At 40.1% G+C, this 10585-nt stretch overlaps 1 protein-coding gene across 2 annotated transcripts in view; it reads left to right on the top strand.

Moving 5' to 3' along the window:
- The window catches only part of Amph (amphiphysin), a 287017-nt gene that overhangs the window by 198796 nt on the left and 77636 nt on the right, over positions 1 to 10585 (top strand). For both annotated transcript variants that reach the window (XM_008846954.1, XM_008846953.1), the window contains exons 6-7: positions 4833 to 4940; positions 6252 to 6337. In XM_008846954.1, coding sequence (XP_008845176.1) covers positions 4833 to 4940; positions 6252 to 6337 — 194 coding nt within the window. The remainder of the gene's footprint in view (positions 1 to 4832; positions 4941 to 6251; positions 6338 to 10585) is intronic.

Below are 10585 nucleotides of genomic sequence, written 5' to 3'. Positions count from 1 at the left end.
AGTATCTAAAATATTAAATATTTATAATAATTTTGACATTATTACCATGCATAAATGTTTAATTCCCTATTGTTATGAATACATAATTAAATTTACATCAAGTTTTTTCTCAATGTGTATTTTTTATTGAATTTTTGTGGATTTCATACATCTTAAGCATATTTATGCCCTCTCCACTATCTGCACACAGTATCTAAAATATTAAATATTTATAATAATTTTGACATTATTACCATGCATAAATGTTTAATTCCCTATTGTTATGAATACATAATTAAATTTACATCAAGTTTTTTCTCAATGTGTATTTTTTATTGAATTTTTGTGGATTTCATACATCTTAAGCATATTTATGCCCTCTCCCCTATCTGCACCCCCCCATAGCCCACCCACTGGATTTCATGCATTTTGTTATATATGGTAAGGCCTGTGGAGTCCTGTTTGTGTACCCAGAAGTCTCTGTGTGTGTGTTCATCCACTGGCCTGTTCAGCCTATCTAACATCACTCCCTTACAGAAGACCAACCCTCCCTCGCTCAGCAGCGATCAGCTGCCAATATTTACTAAGCTAAGGTTGGGGCCTTCTGCCCATTTCCCCAGTTCTATGCTGGTTTTCATTTGATTGCATTTGCACTGGTCACGTACATGCTGTCACGTTTGCTATAAGTTCATATAAGCAAGTTCCCCAGAGTTTGTAAAATTCTGTTTTCCTTATGATCATGCACCACCCTCGGCTCTTAGAATTTTTCTGCTCCTTCTTCTGCAATGGTCCCTAAGCCCTGGATGGGTGAGGTTTAATGTTAAGAATCCTATCCAAGGATATGCGCTCTGCAGTCTTTTATTCTCTACACTTTGACCAATTGTGGCCTTCTGTGTTCATTGCCCACTGTTGCAAGAGAAAAACTTTCTGGTAAGAGTTGAGAAGTGCATTAATAGTCTCTATACCCTTTGCTCTACTATGTTCAGTGAGACTTGGGTGTAGAGGTTCCACTGTAGATATGTCATGTAGGGTTGGACATCTCACAGACACTTATTCTCTGGGTATGAACAGTTGCGGAACCCTGTATTAGTCTCTGTCTGTTGCAAAACAAACTTCTTTGATGAGTGGTGTCATGTATACTTGTCTGTAAATATAAGGATCCATATTTAGTATATAATAAGAAATTATGTCCGTCTAGGGATGTGACAGATGTTACCAAGAGGATAATGGGGTACTTATTGGGAAAGGGAGAAGAGAAGGATATATAAGGAACCATGGGGGTAAAGAGGAAGAAGGAGCTCAAGAGATGGGAGGATAATAGGAGACAGGTATTTCAAGGGGAAAAATGGGAAAAGTAGGAGTACTTTAACTGGGAGGGAGGGGGAAGAGTTAGAGAAGGGGGGAGATAAATAATGCCTAAATGGTGTGAAAAATCAGAGGGAAATGTATTAGTTCAAAAGCCTCCCCTTTACCCCCATGGTTCCTTATATAGCCTTCCCTTCTCCCTTTCCCATTAAGTACCCCCATACACATACAATATCTGTACCTAAGTGCGTATGTGTAGTTTAAGGCTATATAACAAGAAACACAGTGCCAAAACTCCTTTCAAGTTATTGGTAAGTGTAGTCCAAGAGACTCCCAAAATAACACGGTGTATTGCCACAGTCCATTACCTTCCAGAACTTGAAAGTAAGACCCTGTCTTAGTTACTTCCTATTGCTGTGATAAGAACACAGAGCAAGACCAACTTGGGGAGGAAAGAGTATATTTTATCTTAAAACTCCCAAGTCACATTTCATCACTGAGGGAGGCCAAGGTGGGAACTCAAGACTGGAACCTGGAGACAGGAACTGAAGCACAGACCACAGAGGAATGCTGCTACTGGCTTACTCTTCTGGCCCATGCTCATCCCGTTTTCTTATACATGACCACTTTCCCAGGGGCACCGCCCCCTAGTGGGCTTGGACCTCCCATATCACTCAACAATCAAGAAAATGCTTCATAGGCATGACCACAGGCCAGTCCAAAGGAACCAGTTCCTCAATTGAGGTTCCCTCTAACTGGGTGTTTCAAGTTTGACAACTGAAGCTATCCAACATAGCTATCCAACTGAAGCTATCCGTATCGCCAAAAACAGGACATACTGGACACAGGACTTGGAGCAATGGAGCTGGAACTGACCTGGAAATTTTGGAGGACACTATGCAAACTGCTAAGGGAGAAAAACAATCAATGATCCAATCCCAGCTTTAAAGCCTAATAACAAACAATGTCTGGCACAGCAAAACTGTATTGGTGCAGTAGTGACACTTTTTATCTTGGAGGGTAATCAACAGCTGTCTAAGTGAACTTAAAGCCTGCTCAGTGGGAGGGAACTCTTGTATGGCACTGTAAACATAGCCAATTACACATGACTGGAGAGGTCATAAATCCTAGAAAAAACCCTACATCTGTCTTAAAACATTTTTTAAAGTCCACTTTTTTAAACATAAAACATTAGAAGCCTTATAAACAGCTTTGGGTTGTAGCCAACCTAATCGTGTACAAATCTTTTCCTGTATATTTCATATGACTATTGTAACTTGAATTCACCTAGGTCTTTTCATTAGTCCTTAGATTGCTATAAGATGGTATATCAGCAACCAGAAACCACCTTAAAAATATAACCTATCTAGAATATGAGAAATCTAGGAATTTCGTCTCTACTTCTTTCTCTTTATCTAACGTTGGTTTTAGATACCCTTATACATGTTGGTAAGCACATTTAGCTGAAAACCAAAAGTAATGAACAAAAGTTTTAATGACATTTCTGTGTTGTATTTGACTGAGATTTGTTTATAAGCTTTTGTTTGATACTATGACAGATGGCCACCTAGTACTGCATACATGTATTATTAAGAACATTGCTGTTATAAATGTTGAGTCTTATAAGCCTGTGAACATATAGATTCTAACCCTAACATTTTTTGAGAGAAATACTGGCTTTGTCTTAATAATTTTATATAGAATGGAAAACAAAAGCCATAGAGTATGCATATTAAAGTAACTGTAGGAAAGTTTTCAGAACTGCATGAACTGTGAAGCAAACTCCCCTTTGGTTGGCTTTTTTTCTTCCCCTTAGCATGATATTCCTGGGAAAATTTTGACTCTGGGGGTTCCATTGCTTGACTAGTCTGATACCTGAAGGGAGGGACACACATGTCTGTCTTTTGAATATCCCCGCGGCACCTGGGCTACAGCACAGGCTCACTGCACTTTTATGTTTTTGATATTTTGTAAATTCTCATCCATTGTGCCTTCATCTATTACTTCTGTCTCTTTTTCCCCATGCATATAATATTAGATAATTCATTATTATAATTCATTAATATTAGACCATTCATTATTATATTATTCTTTTTGCATGCTTCTATTTTTCTATTTCTTTTTTTAAAAGATGTATTTATTTTTTATTTTATGTGTATATATGTGCACTATGTGTGTAGAGGTCCCAGAAGGCTATGTGTGTACAGGAGGCCAGAAGAGGGCATCAGATGCCCTGGGAGCTGGAGTTACAGGCTAATGTGAGCCACTGAGCCTTGTCTGCAGCCCCAATTCTCTGTTTTTCAGTTCTGTTTTCTCTTTATATTGCAGTGGAAGTAACTTATTATAGTGGACTGGCAAACTACAGTAGCAGGCAGGGAATGAATTCTTCTTTGTGCCAGAATAGGAAGAATACAGCGTGCACTGCAGGGAGGCAGCTGGCTGGGCGGTATCCAGAGTGCAGCTCAGTGGTGAGCTGTGAGGATCTCTATTCTGGAGAAGTCCTGTTTTGTTCATAGTATGTTCTTTTATGTAGTTCCCTGCAAAGTAACTTGTACCATGTGAAGGATCACAGTCTGGATTGGCTGGTGTTTAATTCTGGGAGGTTGATGTGAGTCACGGTGCACCTAAATTCCAGTTGTGCAATCTCTGTGATGCAAATAAAAGTCATGTAAATGAGGGCAGTGATGGTTGATCAAAACCAAATCCCGACCAAAACCTGGTCCTGAGGTTGCAGTTCTGGGGTAACAAGCTAAAGCACTCTATGGCTAGCAGTTCAGGATTCCTGGACCAAGCAGTGAAAAGTCATTAAAGAGGAAGCCACACAATAGAGCTAGACCATCAGCAGGAGCCCTATGTGTTAGACACGGGCTTTTCCAAAGTGACACCTTAGTCCAGGAGATTGTAATAAAGAAAGACTGTGATAGACTGATAGTATATTTCTTAAGAAGTAGCTCTGCTTTATGAAACTGCTATTGGTATGTTATTATAATTATAAAACCAATCTAATATAGTTTTTCCCTATCTTCAAACTTCAACATATTAAAAGTCAGAGACTAACGGGGAATCAAGGTTTCCTGCTCCACCTAAACCAACTCTGGAATTTTCTTAGACTTTGGCTACAATTTAGGCCTGTAGCTGCTGTTGGTTGTCCTCATTATTATCATAAAGGGAGCCATTTACCTAAGATCTTCCACAGAAAGGACTGGATGCCCTGTTATGATTTCCAGATGTCCTTTTTCTACTCAAATTCCTGTTCACCTCTATCGTCTATCAAAATTCTCGGGTGCTGGGCCATGAGATGGTTCAGTTTGAGTAAGGGTCCTTGCCACCAAGCCTGAGGACCCGAGTTCAGTCCCTGAGACCCGGAGAGACTCCTACAAGTTGTTCTTTAACTCTGCGTGTGCAGCCCTCACACACACATACATGCTTAAATGTAACAAAAAACTTTTAAGCTCTCAGCTGTTCTGGACAAGGAAAGCATTTTGAATTTTGGCAGTCAGAGACTCTGTGGTCATCTCTCCCTCAGTTCACGTTTTCCATATTTGCAGAATCGCATCGCCAAGCGCAGCAGGAAGTTGGTGGACTACGATAGCGCCCGCCATCACCTGGAGGCTTTGCAGAGTTCCAAGAGGAAGGATGAGAGCCGCATCTCCAAGGTAGGCGGGGTGGTTGGATCTCCAGCGGGAGGATAGATCCCACAGGTGACTCGGCTCTCCACATCTCAGGTCTCTTCAGCAGCTTTGTTTTTAAAATTAAATGTTTTCCTGCTTTGTTTTCAAAATTAAATGTTTTCCTGCTTTGTTTTTAAAATTAAATGTTTCCCTTTTAGACAAAGACTGGAATTAGGGCAGAATTCAAACTGAAATATGGTCTTCTAAGCCGCATTTCTTTAAGTCATATAACATTTTTCATGCTGTTATAAGTAAGAGCACATGGGTGAGACTGACATGGGCTGATGGGAATATAATTTGGTCTCTTGCAGTGCTCCAACACCAAAGAAAGCGGAAAATGTTGCTGCACTTCCCTGTGTGGTGTGGTCCATGATCATCACTGAGATGGGATGGGAGGCTGAGATTCGGATGGGAGGCCAAGTGTGAAATTCTCAGGCAGAACTCCTGATTGTCCCAAAGAAAGACATGCTAAATTTGCATAGCATTCAGAAAACCCATTTCAGTAGATATTATCATGTTTGTCAGCAGCCTGTAGATGTCAGATAACTCATGTCAGCCATCCACTGTTCCCTTGGAGTCCAGTCTTGCTTTGTCTTAGCTACTGCACACAGCTGCCAAATCATCTTTCACCATCACTCTTCTAGATGAGTTTCCCTACTGCTTCCCTCTTTTAATACTTCTCATTAGAAAAAAAAAATTCCTTCACATGGCCTATAAGACCTTCATAGTTTGGTTATAACTTGCCTGTCCATCCTTACCAAATTCCAAGTTTTTTCCTCCTCCCTTTCCTCCTTCCATACATACACCCACCTTAAGCAAATCCAGAATGAATTACCCTTCAGTTCTTGATTACCTATGATAGCAGTGGCCCTTCATGTAAGGCCTGATAGATGCCAGGCCCTCTGTTCAGCATTTCATCACCTTGCATTTCCTTCATACTCATCGAAGATTGGGCAGTCCAAGAAGGTAAAACAGCCTGGCAAGGTGCTGCTGTGAGCAGCTAGAATGTCAGCTGGAGGATCTCTGCCTTATGTTTGGTGGCGGCACCTCCATCACATTCTTTAGTAAACACTTTGTGATTGTTCAAGATCCAATTAAAATATCCCTTTGCTATATGGAAGCATCTGTCTTCTTTATACCTTTTTCCACACACAGTATTGTGCTCCATAACAAATTGTAAGTCTATCATGAAAATATGTCTGGTCATGATTTAGGCTTCCCACTGGCCTGGGACTTTCTGGAGGGAGCATCAGTGACCAGTATCTTCTGTAAACATGTATTGTGTGTCATTTCTAGGCAGAAGAGGAATTTCAAAAAGCACAGAAAGTTTTTGAGGAGTTTAATGTCGATTTACAAGAAGAGTTGCCATCGTTATGGTCAAGGTAAATATGTTTCTGTGCCAGGTGTACATGCCCCCTTTAGCTGTTCAAGAAGAGTGAATATCCCCCACCTCACCATTACTGTCTGTGACGCTTCAGTGCTATACAAAGGAAGCTATGTATCTGGACAGTATTGCAGTACTTGCCATTTACAGCTATTGAGTACTTGAAATGTGGTTGGGTAGATTGAGGAACTGAACTTTAGGATTATTTTATTCTAAGTCCTTTTAATTTAAATATCGCCATGTGTCTGGCAGCTGCCCATTGTGGGTATTCTATTTTTAGACCTTGAGATCTGTGGAGGCTGAAATTTTAATTAGAAGAATTAAAACTGCCCTTAAACTTAAAACTTTATGGTATGGTCTTTTCAGTTCCTTGTGAAATTTTCTTTAGTCTGAGAGCTCATCTAGTCTTCTGACCTCGATGTTCTTTGAAGTTTTAACCTGGGCTCCATTCCTATTTTTTTTTAACTTTATTTATTATTTTTATTTTATGTGTATGCGTGTATTGCCTGCATGTAGGTAAGTGTGCCTGTGTCATGCAATGCCTGCGAAGGTCAGAAGAGGCTGTCGGATCCCCTGGGGCTGGAGTTACAGACAGGTGTTAGCTGCCATGTGGGTGCTGGGATTCGAACCCGGGTCTTCTGCAAGAACAACCAGTATTCTTAACCGCTGCGCCATCTCTTCAGCCCCTCCATTCCTGTTTCAAACAGTCAATGCTGTTCTTATTTACAGGTGTTCTGCATTTCTCATAGTCATAGTACCAAGAGCAACCTATATAGTTTGTTCAGTTTTCCCTACTCAGTGGTAGAACCAAGAAGCGACTGGGAGCAGTGAGGCTTTGTCCCTCAGTTCCCATCGGTACCTCTCCCCATCACCCTTATGAAAAAAAACATTATGCTTGCCATGCAATATTTCAGTCAACTGAGTTCTCTAGTCCTAGCTTCTGACTGGATGATGCCTGCAGATCTTCCTATACGTACAGATTCTCCAGCTTCTACTGTAAAGTTTTTGAGGATCTCATCTAGAGTTTGGCAACTTCTGTGTTCATCTCTAATCCTCTTAACTTTTTGTCTATTATGAGCATTGAGTATTTGCTTTTAGAGATTTATTGTATTTCTAATTATGTGTATGTATAAGAGGTTTATGTGCATTTCATTGATGGTGCCCCCCATGGAGATCAGAAGAGTATATCTGATCCCCTGGAGCTAGAGTTACAGACGTTTGTAAGCCACCTGCTGTGGGCACCGCACAGGAAACCAAATGCAGGTCCTCTGTAAGAGAAGTAAACCCTCCTAACTGCTGAGCCATCTCCCCAGGCCCCTTGTATTTATTTTTGAACTCCTGAAATATCTTGTTGAAATTTTGGTGAGTTCACTGTAAAACTTGCCTGCAGAACACCTCTACCTCAATGTCCAGTAACCACCGAGAATTCACCCTGTAACATTAGCTCTTTGTTCACCTGACTTCACTCATTCTTTGAACATCTGTATTTCTTTTTCGGTACCATTGCTCCTGGAGTTCAGGTCTTAAAGTTTTGGAGTTATCAATTGGGGAAACTAAAAGCCCATCAAAGGGAACAATCCATAACTTTTCAGTGTGAGTTGTGACTCTCTATTCTTAATGCTACCCCCCCAAACCTCATTATGTTTTGGTGGATTATGGTTTGTCTTACTCTCATATTTTCTTCATCTTCATCCTGTGCACGTATTTGAGAAACTCCACCTTGACAGCTCTATGGCCAGCACAGGACCTTACTGGATGTGCCCAGTGTGCTCCTCTCTACAAGTGAAGGTTTTCGGCAACCAGAATAGATTTGACTAATCTATTTATAAATTGAACTTAACCATTCACATCTACTTAAAATCACAGATTATAGGCTGGGAATGTAGCTCATTTGGTAGAGTGCTTGCCCAGCAGGCATGAAGTCCCTGAGTTCAATCCCTAGCACCACATCAGCTGAACATGGTGGCACATGCCAATCATCCCAGCACTCAGGAATCGAAGAAAGGAGGATGATGGCTGCAGTTCATTCTCAGCTATCTAGCAAGTTTGAGGCCAGCTTAAGCTGCATGAGACCGACTCAGAAAACAAAGTACATGAGGTTTTTTTGTATTAGAAATATTACATCTTACAGTCACGTTTCATGGAGTGCTTTCATCTATGAACACAGAATTTTTACATCCGTCTTGATTTCTGTATTCGTCACTTTTCTGTTGTGATAAAACACAGTGACCAAGGGCACATTTAAAGGAAGACTTTATTTGTGCTTATAGTTCCAGAGGGATAGGAATCTGTCATGGCAGGGAGGCATGGTGGCAGGGGTTGGCCACATCAGAAAGCAGAGCACTCACATCTTCAAGCAGGCAGAGGAAACAGAGAACAACTGGAAATCTGGCAAGGCTTATGGACTCTCGAAGCCTGCCCCTAGTGACATGCTTCCTCCAGCAAGGCCACACCTCTTAAAACAGTGTCACCAACTGCGGACAAAATGTCTAAAACTTGGAGCCTATGGGGCACATTCCCATTCAAACCACCACAGTTTCCCTGTCTTTATCTTCACAAAAAATCAAGCATCATGTTTCCCCAGAGCTTATAATTTTTCTTTATGGATATTCCCTTCCTGGGGCTGGGGTACTGCTCGGTTGGAAGAAAACCTGTGTAGCATGTGAAAGACTCTGGATCCCATCCCCTGCACTGGCCAAGAAAAGAGGTAGTCTTTTTCTAATATGTGTAGTTGTTTACATATATTAATTTTTTCCTGTAAGGGAAATTATGTGATATACAACACTATTACTTAGCCTGTGGCATACTGACCTTTTAAAAGATTGAGGTACCACAGTGTTCGCAACTTCCATTTATACCTTTGAAAAATTGCCAGTAGACAATCACGAAGTAATGTTCTAGGAAAAATTGCCCAAATCACCAAGAGACAAATACATATTATTTGCATTAATATGAATTGAATGTGAAACTAATTTGTTTTCTAGTGCAATCTGTAATCATCCCAAACTATCATTAACTGATATTATTTCAGACTGTGTTGCCCTTCTAAACATTACTTGATAATTTAAATGAATTTTTTTCATAACCTCTTATAAAATGAAAGACTTTGTAGTGATGTAAAAATGGAGCGACCACCTGAAGGACAGCATTGAAAGGAAACCTTTCCTTGTCTCAGTTTATACACAATATAAATGTTTGAAAGTCTTTTGAACAAATCTCATTTAAAATTCTGGCACTCAGGCCTCTGTCCTAGATTTTTCCAAATCCTGCCCTTTGATCCAAACTGGCTTTGACTTTCCCTTCTTTATAGTATAGACTTTATCTAACTGCAGATGACTTGGCCACAATAATAGTGGTGTGTGTGTATGTGTGTGTGTGTGTGTGTGTGTGTGTGTGTGTGTGATGTGTGAGAGAGAACATGTTTTGAATACTTCCTATTGCCAAGTATTATGTTTATACTTGACATAGCAGGTTATAATCATTGTTCTTATTAATATTTTCATCTTATAGATGAAGAAGCTGTGGGTCATATTGACTGAACATCTTCCCTAGGATTACAAAGCTTTTAAGTCCTAATAGAAGCAAGTAAAACACTTGTGTGGTTTTTGTTCCTGCTTCTTTTATCTATGACTCTCTTTAATGGAAATGAGATCATACACAGTCATGACGTTTCAAGTTACTTCCTAAGCACATATGTTCTTATTCAAGTTGTCTTGCTCAGCCCTGAAGCTAAAGTTAGTATTTTTAATCTTGTGTCTCCTGTGGGGAAATGCACAGTACTGCACATGCAGCAGTGAGCATGTATTAACTGATGGATGCATGAATTTCTGCATCAAACTCTTCATATCCATTCAAAAAGTATCTATTACTTCCAGTTGAACTACAATGTTGGTCAGGTCTTCTCTTTTCTGTCTTCTGCTTAATTATTCTATTCATCACTGAAACTGAGTTATCAGTCAACCAAATATTTTCAGGTCATTTTTCTCTTCAATTCTGTTAGCTTATTTTTAACTAAATAAATGAATAAATAAATAAATAATTTTTAATTTTATGTGTATGGATGTTTTGCCTGACTGTATGTAAGTGCACCACATGCATGCAGACCCGTAAAGGCCAGAAGAGGGCATTAGATCCTTTGGAACTGGAGTTATAGATGGTTGCTAGCTATGATGTGGTTGCTGGAAACCAAACCTGGGTCTTCTGGAAGAGTGGCCAGTGCTTTTCACTTCTGAGTCACCTTTCCAGC

The sequence above is a fragment of the Nannospalax galili genome, unplaced genomic scaffold, assembly GCF_000622305.1.
Source record: "Nannospalax galili isolate Female #2095 unplaced genomic scaffold, S.galili_v1.0 scaffold1063, whole genome shotgun sequence".
NCBI lineage: Eukaryota > Metazoa > Chordata > Mammalia > Rodentia > Spalacidae > Nannospalax > Nannospalax galili.
The sequence above is the reverse complement of the archived record's forward strand: the minus strand, read 5'-3'. Positions and strand labels throughout refer to the sequence as shown.